General features: G+C 39.2%; 1 protein-coding gene across 1 annotated transcript in view; it reads right to left on the bottom strand.

Moving 5' to 3' along the window:
• Positions 1–22,969, bottom strand: part of COL4A1 (collagen type IV alpha 1 chain) — a 154,255-nt gene that overhangs the window by 79,253 nt on the left and 52,033 nt on the right. The window contains exon 2 of the mRNA XM_066380565.1: positions 10,701–10,760. Coding sequence (XP_066236662.1) covers positions 10,701–10,760 — 60 coding nt within the window. The remainder of the gene's footprint in view (positions 1–10,700; positions 10,761–22,969) is intronic.

Below are 22,969 nucleotides of genomic sequence, written 5' to 3'. Positions count from 1 at the left end.
ACGGAAGCCACACTGCCCTTCGAAGCAGCAGTGGCATTCTACCCTGAAATCTGGATTCTGGCTCCTGTCCTCATGTCCCGGGACCCACAAGAATCTGAAGGAACAAGTCCTCAGCTAAGAGCAGCTATCTAATGTCCATAAAAAAGAAAAACATTGCTCTACTTCATGGCTCCCAATCATACTTTCGAATGTTATTATTAGCTTTTGCTGGAAGGTTTTCCCCCAGCCATAGATTACTTCTGCTTTGGCAGGCAAGGCATTCAATTAGCTGTCAGGTCACCGTCTCTTGCAAAGAACTGCATGTCTCACATCCAGATGGGATTCAGCGCCCAGGAGGCCAGGACGCCTCCACTGGACCCTTCTGAGATGGGGAACAGCGTGTGTGGTCCGGTGTCTGACAAGGTGACGCCTGCTCTTTACCAAGGGCCTCTGTTTGAGGCGGACACCGAAGCTGTGGTCCTCCAGCTCCTTATGGGGAGAGGCAGCAAACTCACCACCCACACCAGTCACAGCAGGTTTCTACCGCGATGTTTGCAAAACGCCATGAACCAGGAGAAAAGATGCTACATCTCACTGAAGTAGAAAATGTATCATTCCAGGCCTCCAGGCTTAAGGGACAGGCAGTCTGGGAACAAGGTGTAGGCGCCTCCCACCTCGCCCGTGAAATTGGAGAGAAGCAGCCCAGCATTGAGAAAACGGTAGCTCCTGAGGGCTTTGAAAGACAGAAAGTCACACCATCTGCTTTCCTGCCAAGCAATTTCACTATCATGAGAATACAACCTTTAATATTTCGGGATCTCTCATGTAGAAGTGAGAAGCTGCGTTTGGGGCGAAGGGGCACAACTGTCCGTGACAGTTTCCCAACATGTCCAGTTCACCACCCCGGATCAGGGCGAACTTAAAACCTTCCATTTCTTACCTAGAATCAGTGAACTAACTAACACATGGCCCTCACATGTTACATTGAGACATCAATAAAAAGAAACTCTCCAGACAAATCCTCAGGATCTAACGAGACAGGTCTAAGACATTCATACCTACCATTCATTACCAAAAGCACCCTTCATCTCTGTGTAGGTTGGTCTGTAAGCACCCGGGTGGGTATAGCCTCATATGGATAAAGGAGAAGGCCTACTGAAGGCCTTCAACCAGGACTGATTGCATGACAGCTCTTTAGAGATGAGCCAAGAGTCGTTGTTAGCTCCTCGTGTTGGATTTTCTCATGAAGAAATCCAGAGTCAATTGAATTGGGGGTCAGACAGTCCTTCTAGGTTTATACACTGAGGCGGCGAGGCAGTGGAGGCAGGCTCAGCCACAGGGCGAGGGTGCTTGGGTATACCTTTAACATGTTTCATGGCTTTGCCAAAGGGGAAAGAAGACAAAGGGGCACCACTTCCGCACGGTCATCTGGTTTGCTCCTTACCTCTGACTAATTCTTCCTCTGCTTAATTGCACATTGTGCTGAACCGCTTCACAAGCAGGAGGGTTCTGGTAATATCGTTTTTGCTGGGGCAGTTCTCCACGCCCACACTGCATCATTATCTCGCATCATTACGTGCTGTCTGGAAACACAGTTTGAACGCTCATATTGTACCAACAAACAGGGGCGAGAGCCAACTGCCCAGCGTTCATTTGTCAGGCAGGGTTTGCTTTAAGTCTTCGATCTTGAATTAAAATATTCAGGCTCCTTCTAAAAGAAAACTCGATTCCTGCCAGCTAATGTTTTGGCGGGATCATATTTAGAAAAAATAATAATAATTTTTTTCCATTAATAGTCAAGACGAGGACTGTCAGGGCCCAGCATCACTGACGACAGCGTGCGCGCACATGAGGTGTTTGGGGCTTTAAAAGTCACAGGACACAATATTCCATTCAAGATATTTAATTTTCTGTTACTCCTAAACATGGGGAAAAAATCAACTCACTATTTTTAAAACTGCTCTTGAGGAGGTACATTCCAAATATAGTTGCGAATCAAAAAATATAGATTTTTATCATTAGAATCCATCACAGGTTTAACGGGTCTCAGAAGCACATGGCAAAGGAGCCGACTGTATGTGACAGAGAGAAATAAGAAGATGAAATGGAAACTGAAGGAGGTATAGCTCACTGCCCCTCCTGTGGGATGTGAAGTTCAATGGTGGGCTTTGTGTACACAATAAGATAAACCCACTTTGCATAAGTCTATTCTTAGTGGTTTCCTCATGCTATATTGTTGATATTTTATCCTTGGATTCAGACTTTTTTTTTTTAATTATTTGTTTTCAAAGAACTATCAAAAAGACAAAAGTAGGTGAATGTGGAAACCCATATTGATTCTCACGATGACTCTGCCAGATGATGATTCATGTGCAATATGTGGAAATAGGAAATAGGAGACATCTGGAAAAAATCTTGGCGTTGCAAGACACCAGAAAAAACATAGAAAAGAAAAAAATGTGTGTGTTAACCTAAATATCCAGCTAACATGCCATCTTGCAGTGAACACCAGCGACTCCCAAAGTGATTCAAGTGACGCTCTGGAGGGCTGAAATCCACAACATGGCAAAAAGAGACATTTCTCAAATATCTAGAACAAGAAAAGTTGGCCAGGGGAGGAGAAGAGTTTGGACAACACTTATAACTATATGTATGTCAGGAAAAGCACTTAACAACAAAAGCCTGCCTTAGTGTTTGGAACATTAGGGAAATGAATAAAGAGAGAGTGGTTTCCCCTATTTTTTAAGGGATGATGATTCTGGAAATGGAAGATAAAATCACAACGTTGACTAGAAATTGGATGATGTTTCCAAACAGACCTCCCAAGTGAGTACATCTCACATTTTCTCCAGCCAAAGCTTCCAAAAGCTACAAACACACTTCCTAACAATGGTGCTGTGATTCTAAAAACATCCTAACGTCTCTTTCATTTCGGTTCTAAGAGAGCTCTATCACAGATGAAGCAAGTCCATTTCTCTGATCTGCTAGTCTTCACTTGTGAACTGAGTCACATGGTCTGTGCCTATGTCTTAATGTCTAAGAAACTGACCAGCAAGCAAACTCTTTCCTTATATTTGTCACCACTTTGAAATCCAACTACTGCTGAAATGACAGGTACACAAAGATGATATTATAAATTTCCTGAGTTCTTTTACATACAACATCTTTCACTTGATCCTCTTAGCAACACCGGAACATTTGAGGATCAAGTGTCATTTGCCTTTTTTTATAGGTTAATTTGACCAAAATGACTTGATGAAACTCACTCAGCTCATAGATAGGGAAACTCACACTAGATCAAGGCTTTTATTCAATGAAACATTCTTTTCTAAAGGCTGCTCCTCATTTGAGAAATAAGTGGTGTCTGTGATCAAATAAATTTGGGGAACTGTATGTGATATGCCATCTGTTGAAGGTTCATAAGCTTCTTAGAGATTCTGAAGTGTCCCAGAGTGGGAACAATAAACATCCACTTAACCATAACTGTGTGATCCCCAAACTTACTTGTCCGTGGAATGCTCTCCCACACTCCTTCCCAAAGGAAACATCTATTAACATCCTCAAGGTGGTCTGAGGATCACATGTGGGGAGAGGTTGAAATAAACACTATTGATGTTCGTGAATGCTCAAAATACATAAAAATAAAGATATCCAATCAGTCTCAAAAATATTATAAGTAATTTTGAAGACACTTGATGCACTAACTAAACAAACCTTTTTTTTATTTTAATGGGCTGACATTGATAAATCAGGGTAGGCCTGACCTGTGGTGGCGCAGTGGATAAAGCGTCAACCTGGAAATGCTGAGGTTGCTGGTTCGAAACCCTGGGCTTGCCTGGTCAAGGCACATATGGGAGTTGATGCTTCCTGCTCCTCCCCCCTTCTCTCTCTCTGTCTCTCCTCTCTGTCTCTCCCTCTCCTCTCTAAAATGAATAAATAAAAAATTAAAAAAAAAAAAAAGATAAATCAGGGTACATATGTTCAGAGAAAACATGTCTAGGTTATTTTGACATTTGATTATGCTGCATTCCCATCACCCAAAGTCCAATTGTCTTCCGTCACCTTCTAACCAAATCTTAATTTTATTAAATAAGCTTCCTAATATTTTATACAAAGTAGTTTTTACTACATTTTGACTTTATATAATTTCACATCTTAGATGTGAGAAAATGGAATTTCTTTTGAAATAGACTGGATTCTAAAATTTTCACTAATTCAAATGTGCTACTGTGCTCTCACAAAGTGCTTAATAAATGAATTGGTGTTATTATTAATAATTCACTATTAGTCCAAATCAGTTAATTGATGAAATTTTCAAGGAGTCTACAAAAAATACTTTCATTTACTTGAGAAAAAATTTAAATATCTAGGAAGAAATATGATACCTTTAACATTCAGAACAATAGTTAATATAATTTAATTTATGGGGAAATTTTTCAATATTCTGATAAAAAATAATAGAAAGATAACTTTGCTCTTTAATAACCCTTTAATAACCCTCAAATCGATTCTACACAGATACCAAAAATAATTGGGAATGAAAAGAGAGTAACTAGCTGATAAATAAAGTATAGCATACAAAGCACTCTATTTCCTATTGATGACTTCTGACTATGTCCAGAATGGATAAACTGTATGGCTATAATCACCTCCTGGGAAATCAAGGAGACATGCCCATTAAGTAACAAAGGTTGCTCGCTGTTAACCAGAGTGTGACATTTCCTACAGGATAGAGTATATATTATATACCAGGATTTCCTGAAGGAAGGGAGTGAGGGACTCCATCCTCCCAATGTACATGCTCTTGTGTCTCCTGACAAATCCTCACTTCAGTATGCCCTCCGCTCAACGTTTCATTCTGACTGCTTTATAGAGTAAACATCCCCTGAATGCAATGGAATGAATCTAGTTATTCTGGGCTGGGCTTCCCCTAACCTCCCTTGGGTGGGAGGTGGGGCTTAGACTTGGGCAGATAACCTTTGACCTGCTCCATATTACAGACAAGGTGGCTCCCTGTGGTTATTTGCTTAACCAGATGGAGGCCCTCTGTAAGCTCCTCTAGAACAGGAACTGGGAGGTCTACCCATGGCCCCAAAGGAACAGGTTCATTTCTTTGTGGTCTTCCAGCAACCCCTCCATCACTGCCCATTCAGAGAAAGGCTTCAGAAGGTCTGCTTTCTTTGGCAGGTGGCCAAGGTGCCAGGGAAGCAGCATATACCATGCACTCAGTTTTAGAGCAACAGGAGCTTGCTCGAGTCTCTAGGATACTCTGCACAACAAGTTCATCATGTTGGGTTCTCTCAGATCAAGATCTTATCTCGAAGAATAGAACTGGTTAGTGATGGGATCATACTTGAATCTTGTTACTGGCCTCTTATCAGCTCTAAGAGATTGAGCTGGTTCAGGGCCTCTCAATCCAGGCTGGTTTTGCTCCCTGCTCTCCCCAGCCCCCAGGAGACACTGGCCACATCTGGAGATGTCTGGGTTGTTACAATTGGGGGAGGGAGAGTGCTGCTGGCATCTAGTGGGTAGAGGCCAAGGGTGCTGCTAAGCATCCTACAGAGCACAATACGCTCCCCACAACAAAAACATTTTTCTACCCAAGGTGTAGCAACGCCAAAGCCGAGAAATCCTAGACTAGTTGGTTTTTCCTCAACTGTAAAATGAGTACAATAATAATAAGCATAAAAAGCATTGAGTACCACGCCTGACCCAAGGTAGAAGTTCAGTGTACATCAGCCCCATTCTCTTTCTTGCTCTGATACTCCAAAGCCAGGATTTTTCTCTCCTGGCCAAAGCCTGTTGTTTATGAGCAAAGGCTATAATTTAGCATTAACACACAGGCAGGTTTACATGTAGGTCTGATGTCAAATATCTATCGACTGTGCAATATATACAGGAGTTAAATGGCTGGCAAAACTACAAATCATTCACTGTTCTAAGAGAAAAGAGTATCTTGCACACACTTAGTGCTAACGCAACATTAACTTCTTCCTAGATCTCCAGGGCCAGAAACAGAATTACTTCCAGACTGGCCAGATTTCTCCAACCCTTTCAAATCAGATATGGTACATATTTTAGGCAAAAAGACAAAAATTCCACTTTCAAAGTTCTCTGCTACAATCTGGGACTATACTGTCTGATGACTATATTACTATTGTGCAGACCCAGGACGTGGGGAAGGACTGTGATTTATAAACCATCTAATTAGTAGTAACAGAATAATGTGCTTCTTCCCCATATTGTTGGCAAGGACCTGGATATCAGCAGGTTAGCGTATACTGAGAAGATATGAGATACCCACGCAGTTCCCACTATTTGTTAGAATTACTATAATTTTGGTTAAGACTTTCTGTGCTTCCAAGACTATGGCTTGGGAATGTCCCTTTCAAGAGTCACTATATTAGGAACTATCAAACTTCTCTACGATATAGCATTTACCAACAGTCCACAGAGCTGCGTTTTCTGATTAGTGTAGTTAAATTCAACATGTGTCTGTATGCAGATGTGTGACAAAGGACCCTACTCGAAATCCAAGCATGTCTGGTGAATTAGTGAACACAATTTGCCTGGATCCTATTCACCCTAAGAAGCTATCCCTTTATTTATGGTTCTAAGTCACAGGGCTCTCTCCCTTCCCAGAACTGTAACATTTGTTTTCTCTACCGTTTCTTCTAGAACTTGGTAATTCACTCTTAATTTGTTGTTGATTTCTTGTGCATATGTCTTACCTCTCTAGTTTAATTTGGAAGTTCCTTTTCTTGGACTCTGCAGGTGGTAGAATATAATGATAGTTTTACATAAATGTGGACTTCTATGGTTAAAATGTTTGATTAAACTTCTTATGCGAACTATTTTAGCACGATCTAAATGGTTAATTTCCAATTATATAGCAGTCACTTCCAGGAATGCGTGGCCTTTCCTATCATTTCAAGCAGTTGAGAAAATCAGGTTATCAAGCAAAAGAAGAGCTTAACTTTTGGCTCTTTCTGAGCAGGCAGGCATTCAAAACCCTAATCAGTTTAAGTAGATAACATTCCCACATCACTGAGGCCCCAGGAAGAACACAAAGCCATTGTGTACAAACCCAAATTAATTACCTAAGAGAAAACATCTGAAGATATGAGTGGCCAGCCAAGGAAGTAGGAAAATAAACAACTCAGCAAAGACACTAAAATCCAGTGAAAAACTCATAGATTTAACTGCTGAACTCAAAATAAGACACCCAGTATTATATATATATATTGATAACTATGAGATTATAACATGACCAAGGAACTGCTGCATTAACATTTACTTAGCTATCTGGAGAATAGAAGACATTCTGTCAATTAATCACATCTCCATGGAAAGTAGGACATAGCCAAAAGAGATTTGGCAATTTATACTGGAGATATTCCAGTTTCCACTGGTGGATTCTAAACAGCCAACATGTCAAAGTGTTCTTCAAGGAGATGTGGAAAAGACACGTCTCAGAAACAATGATTTCCAAATTTTTAAGGCAGTGACACTCTGTCCCAGTTAGGTAACTTTAATTCTCTCTGGGTTATGTGGCTCCTATTCTGCTATTTTTTAATACGAGTCAAAATTCATTTAATTTGTAGACATTTGAGAATAGTAAAAAACCTCCTATGAGAATTGAAGACATTCATGAGTAGCTCAAAAGTAGGCCTGCAATTTGAACCACTAGATTTAAATTGTGATTCTAAACCCCTTTATTCATTTTGCATTTATACCCGATTAGCATGTCTAGGACTTGCTTTGAGAATGGGTGAGAGTTGGATGCAGAAGACCAACTTCTCTTACTGACTTGCCTGCCAAGAATAAATTTCTTGGTTAATTTTCTTCATTAAATTTCTTGGGAAGGCAGAAATGGAACTAGATCTGAAATCCCAGCTCAGTCAAGCTCTAGGTGTATCACACCATTTAACTCATTATTATTTTAACATCACTACCAAGACAATAAGTGGAAGTTTAAAATTTCCCTCTTTCTGTGAGAGGAAGGACCGCTTCCTCACTCATGCTATGTAAACCATGAGACCTGAAATCTTTATGTCCAAGAGGAAAAAAGACAGATCTCTGATTTTTGTTAAAAAGGATATAATTCTAAATCATTTAGCTATTCCCCTAGATTTCAAAAGGCCTTCTGAATCCATTCAGTGATTAGTCTTTGAATGGTTTAATTTAGAGCTTCCCAGTAAATTAAAGTCTGTAATAATAACGTAAAAACTTTAAAATGAGCAATGGAGGAGAATGTTCAGGGAACAGGGTCAGGTCAGGAAAGATCATGGAAGTCCTGGATCCTGGATGGCTGGTTGACTTGCCAGAAAGTGCAGAATTCTACACCTTCTACTGCCATCCCAACAGGAGCTCTGGGGTTTTCTAATTTCAAAGCTTAAGTGGGTTGCAGTGGCAGGCAGGCCTGAGCCCTCATCACAAGAAAGTATCACAATCTAAAGGCCCATCTTCTCCCTCAACACTCTCCTGTCCTTGACCTTTCCTAGCCAAAGTGGAAGCAGGGCCTCCTGCATGTTTCCATGTCTCAATGAACACCAACATGGGCCAGATGAGTGAGTGGACAGGCCACAGCAAGGGTTTTTCATCAAAGCTCAGTTTTGAAAAGAAATATTTAAGGACCCTTTGCTTGTTAGGTTGAGTGCTAGGTACTATTTGTGACTCAGATGTGACCCTGCCTTCTTTAAAAATGTTTGAACAACTCTGAACTGAAGTGGGCTGAGTCTCTGACCAGCTGTCATGAAGTTATGAAGTCAGATGAAAATATTTTGAAAGCTATACATGGATAAATCTACTTTGTTATATACTAGTGGGTGGATTTGGGGTAAAATTAAAATAAATCAGGCTAGAAAATGTATGTACAGAATAGGAAGTCTGAAAAACACCAGAGCCCTGCGGAAGTGCCACCAGGGTCCGCAGCTGCTAGATGGGAGTGGGGACCAAGAAAGGTAGTCGAACGAACCCTGTTCTTTTAAAGAATAAGAAATGCTGGCTCAGCCCGCCGTTCTCCAAATTTCTTGCTTTAAGTTACAAGAAAAACTTAGTAGTGTTGATATAGGCCTTCATTTCTATTTTTGACATCTGAAAGTTCTACTTTTTACAGGTTTAACAGTTTTTTGTTAGTTCAGTGTGCTTATGTGTAATTCAAGTGAGACCATTAAAAAAGAAAGAATCTCTGTGGTATGAACATACCTGCCTCTACCTCATAAAAACTCCTGAGAATGCGCACTGGACCTAGCTACACTCCCCCAGTAAAAGAATGAACAGCCCATGAAGATGAGTTATAGCTACTAGTGAAAGATGTAAAAATGTTCTCACATCCTTTACTTGTTCAAAAACTACCAGGTAATACTGGTGCCACCAACAGTCAGCGTAAATTTTAAAAGAATAATGTTGGTATTTCAGCAAGTAGTTAAAAAGAAATGACATCATTTTCTGTAAAATAGAATTTGCTGAATTTCAAAAGTGTGAGTCTGGGGCCCCCTAAACTTCCAGCAGATCATGAGTGAGAGAAAAATTATCACGCTGGTCCGGCTGACACCTTCAGCTCCCCAAAAGCAAGCAGGGGTCCACATGGATCACTTCCTTCCCTACAACTCCAATCTACTATGTGCTTCCACATGGGAGGCTGACTGGTTTATTGGCTATCACGCCTGGTTTCCATAGTGTCCCCCAGACAGTTTCAGAATGCTGCACTGTCCCTGGGTAAAAACCAGACATGCACCCTCTCCTGTATCTGAAATGCACAGATATGATTTCCCTTCCAAAGAAAACAACCCACAATTCTTAAATGAGAGAGAAGAGGAGTGTTTGCTTAGAAAGATATTTGAATTTTACATTTGGGAAACAATAAATATTTACTGTCTTCATTATTAAATCTAGACAAGTATGTTATAAATTAAAAGCTGTTTAAAAATACTAACTTGAATAGAGAGCCTGCAAGTTCAATAGAAATTTCTTTTTATTTTAAAAAAAGGTTAAGTTTAATTCTTCTACATTAATTCCAAAGAATATTATTGACTCAACAGATTCTCTTTCAATACATGTGTTCCTTCTAGAGTCAAAAGAGAAAAATGAACCAAATCCCTTCTCCTATGTAATTGCCACTAATTATTACAATCTTTGGGGAATTGCTCTTAAGATTCCTCAGCAATAATCTTAGCCTGGTTTTGCTTCATTTGTATTGCTCTGGAAACATTATTAAAATAGTAATAAGGCTTTATGATGAATTGCTGATTAGTTGGTTGGTTTAAATGTAGTATCTTTTTTCTTCTTCTTCTTTTCCAAGTGAGAGGAGGGGAGATAGAGACACAGGCTTCCCCATATGCCCCGAATAGAATCTACCCAGCAACCCCCCTCTGGGGCCGATGCTCTGCCATGCTCTCAAACAAGCTATTTATAGCACCTGAGGTGGAGGCTCCACAGAGCCATCCTCAGAGCCCCAGGCCAATTAGCTCAAACTAAATCACGCCATGGCTGTAGAAGGGGAAGAGGGAGAGAGAAAGGAGAGGGGGAGGGGTGGAGAAGCAGATGGACAGTTCTCTTGTGTGCCCTGACCGGGAATTGAACCCAAGACATCCACAAGCTGGCCGACGCTCTACCACTAAGCCAACCAACCGGCCAGGGCCTTAAATGTAGTTTCTAATAAATTCCACATCGATGGCAATTCAAAAGGAATTGTTGTCATTTAAGTTTCGGCTCCTTACCTTTTGTCCCTTCACTCCATGGCAGTCACACTTCCCGCAGCCAGAGCCAGCACAACCACCCTAAAAGTAAGAGAAAAAAAAGTCTTTAAATAGAAAAACTTTTTTAAATCAAGGTCCATATTTGAATTGAAATGATTTTGGCATCCTCACCTATTTATGGGAAAAGTTCTACCCTGTTATTATGAGCATGGTCTTAAAATATGTGATATCTGGATTTGTCCTAATGAGGCTGCCACATACTTGTCCTATGGTCCATCTCTCTTGTCCTAACAGACAAAATAGCAATCCTGAGGTGGAGCACATCAAAGCGTTACTTAGTCCAAAAAGTGAAGACTGTCACTTATACGTTGTGAAGTGGACTCTCCAAGAGATGACATTCACAGGACACAACGTATATTTGCAAGGCGATGAAAATGTCACACTTCTGATTTAAGAGTTTCGGGCCTGAGACCATAGCTTAGGAGGACAGAGCCCACGCTTTGTCCCTATCATTCCCAGGGAAATGCAGGCATGCAATAAAACATATGTGCAGAGAGGACATAAAAGAAGGGGCTTATTTTTAAGCCCAAACCCTAAAGAACTGATTTTTAACTCAATTAAAGCTTGAATATTCAATCAAAGAACATTCAACAACAAAATGTTCCTTATAGTTCATTTCTAGCATACACATTAATGTTAAAACTTTACAAATGAGAATTCAAGCATGTAATAAATGCCAGAGAAGAAGGGAACTAACATGGTCAAATGCCTACCAGGTGCTACAAAAACTCGGCTATCCTCCTCATTTTACAGATGTGAAAATTGAATTAAGATGCTTAATACAACATGCAAGGATGAAGTTCGAATTGGAACACTACTTTAACTTCCATTACATAAAATCCTCAACACAACAAAAGATAAACATATGATGGTACCTACATGCATTTGCAATTTCCTTAGAAGAATCCCAATTTTAAATCAAAATTGACAGAGGTATTGTGTTCAGAATGTAAGAGAGTACGACAGAAATAATTTTTAGAAGCTTATAAATCTAAGATAAAATATGTTGCTAAATTCTGCTTCAGGTGATAAGTTTTTAAAAATAAAACCATACTGTTAATATTATTATAGTCATGTGAAGTCTACTTTTTTAAAATAATATATTCATCTTGGCTCCATTTCCAGGGAGATCTTCTGTATAAAACAACTGTATCTGAAGTTATTTATTTTATAAGTGAAACCTGAACCAGTTCTTCCAAGACAATAAACTGGTCTTAATTTTATATTCTGGAAATGGGGACAATTGACAAACAGTCCAGACCCCTGAGATTATGGGTCTGTTTTTCCCTGGCTCACTTACAGGCAATTTTCAGCATGCACTCTCATAACCTTCTAACATTTTTAAACAATCCAGTTCACAGTTTGCTTCCCATTCTGGGTTTTGGTGACCAAAGACGTGAGGCCAAATCCTTAGACTTCTGCTCCAGAAGTTCATCCAAAATGCACAAATACAAGGACTGAGAGACTCCAGAGATGTGCCTCATTCAACATCACCATCTCTTGTCCAGTCCCCAGGTGAGAGCCGACTACTCCTTATCTGAGTTCCCATAAAATGTTGTCTACCTGCCTTTATTGCAACATTTACCGTGTTTCATACAGTCCTTTACAGGTGTATCTTCCCAGTACCCCGTGAGCTGTCGGGGCAGGAGCAACCCTCTCAATGAGCCTGATATAGATTGTATTTCATCTGAGACTGTATCCATTGTAAAACTGACATTAGGAAATGAAGAACAGCACTGACTGAACAATGACACACCATCAACCGTTAGGTCTACCCTAATTTCAGAGTTGTTAAAACACTAATAAGTGGGCATCTCGGAATTGATGAAATGGAGTAGCAGGTATCTGATTACTGTTGATTTGTTGGTGATGGTGTCCGTTTAATCAACCTTAAATAAGAAAGAACTATAGATAACAGTCCGTGGTCACTGGCGTGTCAGCTCACAACATATGACTGCATAACAGCACCGTGGGGAAGAACTCCAGAAAGGGAACTCGGCAGTGATTGTAAGCCCATTCCAGATCACCAGCCCAGACAGAAAACAGTGCTCAGAGCTGCTCAGAGCTGCTCAGAGCTGCTAGGCTAGCCCCAGACCAGGAAAGCGCAACAGGTGAGGCGGCTCCAGGTCACTGGGACTTCGGGTTGGCCGCTGCTCTGTTACTACCCCAAACCACACAGCTTCCCTGCTTCTGAGTCAGGTTCAGAAACACACTTCCACTCTTTAAACTCTACTGAACTCCATTCCACTCCTACAGGTACCAGAAGGAAAAACCAGCAGGCGAAGGCTCATTTATTTGTATCATTCACATAGGATATGTCTACCTAGCAAACAGGCTTAGCTGGCAGGAACCCAGCGACAGCCTGAACCAGTGAGGGCTTTTCTACTTAGACTTCAATAATGGTTTCTTCAAAACTTCCAATTTGGCAGGGAATCCAATGACTGGAGCTGAAAATGGCTATCTGGTGATTCTGAGTTTTTCTCTTCTGAAATGTTGATAAAATCTCAGAGGCTTATCTTTATTCAATTTGAGGGAAGTTATAAAAATGAATTTCCTGGAACTGTTCCCTTAAACTCTCACTAAATGCCTTAATGACAGGGGACCCTAGATAAGAGGTTACAGGGGCACAATTGTGAATGTTGGGGTCAAGATGCTTCGTGAGCCTTTGCTACAGAAATATACCCAGCGTGTGGGTAACAATCAGTTTTACCTTGGGTAGCACTTCAGGTCAAGACAACCACTGGGGGAAAATCTAAAATGAAAAATAAAGGACTAAAGCCTTTTTAATAGGCTATCTTATAGAAATGAAGGACGCTCATCCTGCCCCCACCAACTTATATCAAGCAAAATTTTGTTTTCAATTCTCAGACCAACGATATTCATCGTTCCTTATCTGCTTTATTCATTTGGGAAATCTTAGCACCAATTCTGGCCTTAGAAGGCAATGCCAAAAAATTGATAATTCCTAAGACTATCTAAATTATGATTAACTTTTCAGAACAAAAGGCATTTTTAGATCATAATGTTTGTTTTACACTTAGGTGGCCTTGTATTTTATGTAGTAAACAAAACAACGGCTAATTTTTAGAGTAACAGATAAAAATCATAAGCTGCACATTATTTTTGCTAAATAAAATCTATTTGGAAATATCACCATTCTGATCTTTTATAATCGCTGTCACACAATGGCCTGTGCTGGCTACCACCGCCTGGCATATGGAGGTATTTTAGTTATGATTCAAGGATGCCCTGCTAAAAAGAACACCAATGATACTCTGAGCACCCCTTTCTAATTAGGTGTAATGTATGATTTTGAAATAGCTAATTAAAATAAAAGCCTTGAGTAATGCCAATTTCAATCATCCACTGTAATTTACTATGTTTGAAAGGGCAAATAAATTATGAGTTAATCAGGTTCACAATTTTTTTTTTTTTTTTTTTGGTGACCTACATGTTAAAGGCTATGTCATAAGTTTCATGACTTCCTGAGGAATTACATTTCTCATCTGGACCTCTCAGCAATATCAAAAGATACACACAGTCTCACAGACTCAAGCAGCTCCCTATTGGCTGCACATCTGAGAGAATTTACAAGACTGCTTGCTCATTCTTCCCAACGTCTGAAATATATTGGGCCCCATCAACTAATTCCCACCCCATCTGTTTCAGATTCTAGAGTGGGAAGAACTTGTACATTTTGTGACGTACTCATACTCTTTCTTTCTGCCTTTCCCCTCATTGGAGTGCCAGCGTCAAGTAAATTAGCTCCAAGCCCCTACAGTAATGCTTGTGCTTTCTTCCCGAAAGGCCATTGCTTAACCCAGATTGTCACTGCATACAAAATCAGTCATGGGAAATGTGGCTAAAGATCCCAAAGGTCAAAGTGTTGTGGGTCCTGATCTCTTTTATCAAAGTAGATAGGCCATTGATGGCTAAAAGCTATATGGGTCACTCTGACAAGTAAGGGGAAGAGAACCCTAGAAAGCTCTCAGGGGGAAAACATGATCATTTATACCCTTAGAACTATAGGGAAATGTAATGAAAACCGAGTCAATCTTGACCGTCTTTTCAGCCTCTTTCCAGTAGACCACACAGCCAATAATTTACCATGAGGGTAGAGTAAGGGACCTCCAGATGGAAACTAAACTGAATTAATTGTATTTAAAATAGAAAAAACACATCAGTTCCCAGTTAAGTCTGTTATGTTAGATACACATGTACACACATCACTTCAATTACAGGATCAACATTAAACCCAAACAAATAAAACCACTTGAAAGAAATGCAAAAGGTACAGCAAAATAATCCGTAAAGCAAATAACTTGTATATTCTGTCCCTTTATACTGTTCAGGGTATGACAAAGTAATTAATATTATTCAAATTTTCTTTTATGCCCCAATTAAAGATTTTCAGAGAGTCAAACCATCAGCATTAATCCTATAAACTATGTTAAGTTCTAAAAATTCCCAAAGATTTATGATATAGAGCACTAGTGCCAAAGAAGGAAGGCGAATATGGAGGTCAATGACTTTAATTTGAAATAAAGGCTATTTCCGGTCTTTCACTGATCTACAGACCAACAGGGAGTTCTTCTCAACATTAAAGTGCGTTCCACATGGGGATTCAGGAAGGGAAAGGCTGGCAAATTCTGTTTAAAGACTGCCTTTTTACTTAACCAAAGGACACCAACAGCTGTGTATGTGTATTGTGTATGTGTGTGTGTGTGTGAGAGAGAGAGAGAGAAACAGAGAAAGACAGAGCGCACTATCATGCCAATTTATCTGTGACATATGTCCTGCAGGAAAACATATTTGGAATGGATTAAGCAGAGGGAAATCCTAATCTTCCGATTTTTTTTCCTGCTTCTGATGGGAGATAGATCTTTAACATCACAGCTTTACAATTTTTATGTGTTTCACATCCCACCAAATAGGGACATGTGGAGCTCTGCCAAGCCTAAACAGCTTATCTTTCAAATTCCTTTTCACATTCCCTATGCTGTGCAAAATGTCAAAATAGTTTTGTGGTGATATTACTACACCAATTTTCTCTCTGACAGTAGCACTACTTTGGGGGATCTTTTGAGTAATTATCTATCTAACTAAAGAACTATATGGAGACAAAGACCTGCCTGGTAGGATTGTTCAGTGGGACGACAACTTTGGAAATCAGTTTGGCAGCATTTCTAAAAGCTGCACATTCCCACATGTCTCTCTAGCAATTCCACTCCTCGCAATTGCCCCACAGTGACGCGTGCCACTGTGCATCAAAAGTCACATTCGTACATTTTTTGGCCCTGGCCGGATAGCTCAGTTGGTTAGAGCATTGTTCCAAAGCACAGAGGTTGCTGGTTTGATCCTGGGTCAGGGCCCATACAGGAACAGATTAATGTTCCTGTCTCTCCTTATCTCTCTCTCTTTTCCTCACTCTAAAATCAATAAATAAACAATAAAAAGTAGACATTTTTATTACTGGAACCATTTTAATTAAACAATATTTGCCCTTATTACATGTTGCTGGAGTTTGAGATTTTCAATTCTGTCATTCTCATTCTATTTCATTAACAAAAAATGTCAGTGTGGTACATAACAGATGACCACCAAGACAACAACGAAGCAGGTAACAAACACTCATACTCTTTTTGGATAAGAAAACATCATAAAAATTACAGAGTATATGTGGAGGATATTGACATTTATTTCCTACTTCCTGCCTTGTTTATGATTTTAACTAGCACATGCTATTGGCAATTCTTGTTTTAAAATTTTGTTTACAACCATGAGGTTCTGCAAAATGACTCTCTGTACCCCTAATGCACTCCACCCCTACAGGACTGCCCTGAAAGAGAATCTTAAAACTTCTTCAGCAGAAGAGTACACCATGTGCAGAAGAGCACACCATGTGGGCCCACTAGTCAGATCAAGGCCAAGTGTAACTAACTATCTTTAGTGAAAGAAGTCAGACTAGGGATGACCTTCAGTGGGGTCGACTGACAGGGGGTACAAGGGAGGTTTCTGAAACCTTCTCTGCTTCATCAGCTTGGTCGTTACATGGGTGGGTAGTTTTATCTGCGAAACTTCAATGAGTTGTGAACTTAAATTTTATCCATTTTATTGAAAAAAATAGCATACTTAAGAGTGTTCATAACAACACTACACACAGCAGGTCCAAATGGAAACAGTAGACTTGATAAATACACAATGGTATGTATTCACAGACTAGAACCTTCTATACACTGCACATAAACTGCCTACAACAGGCATGAATCTCACAGACATCATACTGAGCAACTGAAGCCAGACACCAAAGAACACACTGGGTGATTCCATTTACGTTAGAGTAAACTTCAAAACTAAACAAAATGGAGCTGGGTAGTGGTTACTCTCAGGGGCTATTAGTGATGGAGAGAGGACCCAAAGGGTTTCTTGGCTTCTGGAAATATTCTGGCTTATGATATGGTTCCTGTTCCACGGGTGTGTTCACTTTGTGCAAAATGCACTGAGTGGTACATCCCTTTAATAAAATTTATCCCCAGAAGAAGTGCGCATAGAATTAAAATTACTAACAAAATAGAGAAAAACATGTTGGTCAAGTGTAGCAGTACAAATAATAATTTCATAAAAGCTTATAGTTGCACATTTTTGAACTTCCAAAAATACACTTGGTATTGCAGGTTTACAGGTGATCAATCTCCAAAGAGCTAACAATCCACATGCTTTCATCTGCATTCGCTTTTTGCATTACCATCATTTTGTTGTGATAAATGTAAGTTGGATGTGATTCAAAAGATGTGAAAATAATTGATCATCATTAGTAAAACAGAAAAGAGAATTAAATTAAATAAAATAATCTTTGTGTTCCATTCAATTATGGAAAACACAAAAACAGAACCTTACTACTTTTTAGACTTACAAAATATTTCTGCTCTAATTTAAAAACAACTACAAGTGTTGATACATTCTTGGCAAAAAAAAAAAAATCGAATGAAACATTTGAGAAACAAATTGAACTTCTGATGTGCAGCATCTCTCTCTCTCTCTCTCTCTCTCTCTCTCTCTCTTGCAGTGCAATTAAGGATCCTGCATGTGAGATGCATGCATACTCTGTTTCTCATTAGACACTGACTCTGCAGAGCCTGCATAGGGCTCCCAGCAAACAACATGCGTAGATGAAATGAGGGTGTTCGCTTGGCTCCTCTGACCATCAACATGTGATCAGACTTCTGGTCTCATTTTCCCTCCTTGGACGATTTTTGTTGACTCATTTTCATTTCTTTTCATCCCTTTCCTCCACTCAGTGGGGGTGGACATTAAATGTCACTGCCGGGGGGATAAGCTGAACAAGGGAAAATGACAATGAAGCCCAGCATTTCACCTCCAGGTCACTGGTTTTGTCCAGCTGCAAACAGATGTGACTATAATTAGTTGCCATGTGACAGCGGTTGAGTTGGCTGTGTGTGAAATGAGTTGGTGGATTGAGTGTGTCTGCTGGACCCATGGGGACAAACGTTGCCTAAAGGTCTGAACTGGGGGAAACTGGTGGGAAGGACTCTCCTGGTGGCTGCTGACTCACTGGCCCTGATGTACAAACACAGAGGAGTTGATTTGGGCAAGTTTCCATCCCAGAAGTCCTCCTGTGTTCTCCAGAATGTTCTCCCAGAGCAAGTAATGGTCCAGGGCAAAGGCGTAGACATAGAAACTCTTTGGCCCGACATGCGATTCAAATTTCCTCGTTTCAGAGAGTAGATCTTCCATCAGGACATTTCTTACCCTTAGCTCTTCTCTCCAGGTTCCCTGAACTCCTTCCCCACCAGCTCCTCCTCCTTCCCCCATAAAAGCCATCACCTTTCTTTCCTTCCCTCCCATCTTCCCACCTGCCACACTGACTCACCCCATCAGAGACTCTTTTACAAGGACAGCAAATTTAACCCAGGCAGACATAAAAAAAAAAAAAAATGTTGCATTATTTCTTCCAACTCTGAAAAAACGTGTAACTCCTCTTTTGGGTTGGAGTACATGAAGCTCTTCTAGCTATTTTTGCTTTTCATCTTTCCTCTCTCTATGACTTCAAAATACAAACTAGTCTTTACTCCTTCCCCATTCCAGTTTGACCACTGACACTCAGATACCCACCTTTATTTCTTACTTCTGAATCCCAACCTCAGCCCCCACGGGGGTACGTTGACAAGCATGCAAGCTGTCCCAGCTGGGCTTGCACCATCCATTAATTCACACTTAGTCTCAGTGCCCAGTTCTACTCAACAGATGATGGAATTTTAGCATCTTTTTTGCACCTGGCATAGGCCAGGCATCCCTCAATGCAAAGAATACAGAGTTGAATGTCATTTCAGCCAATCATTTCAACTTCCTCTCCAATAAAACGTCCAACTAGAGCTATTGATCTGAACATGAACTTGCTTGATGTTCAAGTACTGGCTTAGGTGAGGGCAGAAACCAGGAATAAGACCTGGTTTCTTCCTACAGGCATATTCTAGTCTGGAGGAGAAAAATACTGTAAAACTAAATAACTTACAAGGATGATCATTAATTCTTTTAGAAAAATAGAAGGTGCTTAAGAAGGCAAATTATTTTGGACTGGGATGATACACTGAAAGAAAGGAATAAAGAAGGAGGAACAGAATGAGTGTTTAGTAACGACACCATGTCAGGGACCAGCCAGATACTGCATATGATTCCTAGAGGTAGCAGCTCAATGGAACCCTGAACTATGGACGAGAGGTCAGAGCCTAAGATGGCAAACATGGGCATTTCAGAGGGAGGAAGCAGTGTGAACCAGTATGAGATGAGAAATATAGAGGAAGCTGAGGAACACTGAGAAATCCTAAGAGGACTGGACTATAGAAATATGTACTGGTGACGTGGAAAGCTCAGATTTCGGCCACATAGTGAAGGGTTTTCATGCAACTCTAACACTAGACACTATGCTCCATCGTGGGGAAGACATACAATATTTTCAGTACTAAGGATAGTAAAATGGATATATTTTTCTTTTTAAAAAATTTTTTCATTGATTTGAGAGAAAAAGAAAGAGAAGAAAGGGAAGAGAGAGAGGAATGGAGAGAGAGAGAGAAAGAGAGAGAAAAGCATCAATTCATTGCTCCACTTAGTTGCCCCATTTTAGTTGTGCACTCATTGGTTGCTTCTCATATGTGCCCTAACCAGGATGGAACCCACAAACTTGGTAAGCTGGGACAATGCTGTATCACTGAGCCACCTGGCCAGACTCATGGACACTCTTTCTCATTAGATAGAATCTAATCACATACTATGCATCAAACAAGCGTATTACGATGTCAGTCAATCCACTGCTACTTCCATAGCAAAGAGACTACACAGAATCCTATTATGATAGCAATCATAGAAATTCACCTTTCTTGTCAGATATGAGACATGTTTCAGAAAAATATGCATGTTTAGACCAATTCCAGCCATCCAGAATGAAGTTAAAGAGTAATGTTCATACCTGCACTCAGTCTCAAATACCAGACTCATTTGTAAAGACTCTTTTCAAAAATAAATGAAGGATTTGCACTCTTTATAAATGACAGATTCTAAAATGCTGCAGTACAGTTCTTCAAACTCAGAAAAATCACTCTTGGGAAACAAACAACATTACTTGATTTAATATATATTTAAAAGTAAATCAGAAAAAAACAAGAACTACATGATTCCATACATTGGTGGAACATAAAAAAGAGACTAAGAGACATGGACAAGAGTGTGGTGGTTACCAGGGGTGGGGGGAGGGAGGACAGGGGGAGAGTTAGGGGGAGGGGGAGGGGCACAGAGAACTAGATAGAGGGTGGCGAAGGACAATCTGACTTTGGGCGAGGGGTATGCAACATAATTTAATGACAAAATAACCTAGACATGTTTTCTTTGAATATATGTACCCTGATTTATTAATGTCATCCCATTACCATTAATAAAAATTTATTTAAAAAAAATAATAATAATAATAATAATATATATTTAAAACCAGGTTTGACAACTCAATCAAAATGTAAACAAATTTCATGAAATGAAATTTCATGTAATAAAATCTGTGGAATAATAAATACCCAAAAAGGCAGTGTGGCCATCCTTCTCTGCGTTTCACAGATTGTCAAAGACCCATCTGGAAGATTTCTGTGGGACACACTTCCAAGTCATGTGCAAATTTGAGCAGGTTCACAACTAAAACCCTCAACAAGACCTCAGGTTTTTATGAAAGATAATGGATGGTGGACCCAAAATGCTACCTTGCAAACCACAAGTGGTGCTTTCAAAGGACCTAGCTAAAAATACAAGTACAACACTTGGTTAAAGAAGAAAAAATGGGGTAAACCACAGAAGGAAGTTGAACTTCTGCTGGTTAAAGCTGTGGTTTCTCAATGACATGTGGTATTCACACTGTGGCCATGAGATGATGCTATGAGACACCTCTGAGGTTTTATGAAAGGCATCATTTTCAAACCACACTTCCCTACTATATTCCTGAGCAGAGTCCTATTCCTAAGACTTAAAAAATCAAGTCTCATGTCTATCAGCACCTATTAAAACCAAATGGTCTAATCCACTGACAAATGTAAAACTATATATCTATCACCATGTCTTACAACTTAAGAAAGCCTTATCTTTTCCAAAATAATTTTAAAAATATTTAGTAGACTTAAGTGATTCATAATTTATTATGAAAATGAGTGGAAAATATGGAAAATATAACTCATTCCATTTCCCTGGTTCTTCAATTTGAATAATACACAAATTGCCGTAGTTTCTTTATTTTCTCATTTACATTCATTAAATACTTATTTCCCTATTACCTACTCTGTACATAATACAAGTTTTAGGATATTTGTGGAAATAAAAACATGGTTTCTAATGACAAATCACTTATATTAAGCATGTTAACATCTATAAAATGCTAGAAGACCTTTTGCTACCCCTTACTGTGAACTTTTAATTAAACAAAGAATTCACGTTGAGTCAGGGTGAACTGGACAGTGAACACAATTTAAAACAAATACTTATTATAGTAAGTGAAATAAGTATATGATTTCATACATATGTGCAATATAGAACTGAGACTCATGGACATAGATAAAAGTGAAGTAGTTACCAGGGGGAAGGGATGAGGGTGGAAAGGGGAGTAAAGACAGACAAATATACAGTGACAAAAAGTTATTTGACTTGGTTGAAGAGCATACAACGCAATCAACAGTTCAAATGCTATAGAGATGTTCACCTGAAACTTATGTACTCTTATTGATCAGTGTCACCCCAACAAATTTAATTTCTAAATAAATAAAGATATTAAAAAAACAAATACTTTCTGGTGTGGATTATCTCATTGAAAACGAAAACCATGTTTGTGCTATTAATAATTATATTTTCACATTTTAATGATCATCTTTATATGGTGACAAGCAGCTAATTCTCTTTCTTTGAAAACTTTTTATGTCTTTGCTATAAATTGTCAATTCTAATGTTTGAATTTCTACTTTAATTTCTAAGTAAAAGTTTATATTTAGAACAGCCCATCCATTATTATTTCTGCATTTGAGAGAACAAGGTATCATTCAAAGGGGGAAACTAACAAGAACAAAAAAGCAAATGAACTGAAAGAGAGGGAATAATCAGCACAGAATACCAGGAAGATACCCTGGTGCAGTGAGTTGAGCCAGCTCTTCAAAGAAATTAAATAGGAATGAGCCCAAAGCTAATACCATTATTCAAAAGGAGAACCTGGCCAGACAATACCTGTACATGAAAAATAAAATCCTTAAAGGATTAAAATAATAATAATGCAGTCAGCCAAATTCATGCTAATTTCTTTTTTCTGAACATAGTATACCTGTCAGTTAAGATGGATCTAACAAGATGGTAAAAATGACCTCTACTTCCAATTCATTGTATGACTTGCAGATAAAATACCAGTTTCTAACTTGTTTTTTTATTTGCTTTTTCTTTACTTGTTTCTAGTTGTTGGATTCCAACACTAATCTTTCATGTGTAGCCAGTGTTCTCTTGAATTACCAAAGGAATTTTGAGTCATAAATTAATCTCTTGTTAAGAATCAATAGCATCCATACCTAAAACTTGTATAATGTTATTAACCAGTGGTATCTCAATAAATTTATTTTTAAAAACTCAATAGCATCTTCATTAACATGTAGGTTGCTGTATCTCCAGACCAACCATGTGTTTTTAGTTTATTGTTTGTAATA

This window comes from Saccopteryx leptura, chromosome 4 (assembly GCF_036850995.1).
Source record: "Saccopteryx leptura isolate mSacLep1 chromosome 4, mSacLep1_pri_phased_curated, whole genome shotgun sequence".
Taxonomy (NCBI): Eukaryota; Metazoa; Chordata; class Mammalia; order Chiroptera; family Emballonuridae; genus Saccopteryx; species Saccopteryx leptura.
Note: the sequence above shows the minus strand (reverse complement) of the source record. Positions and strands in the feature narration are given on the sequence as shown.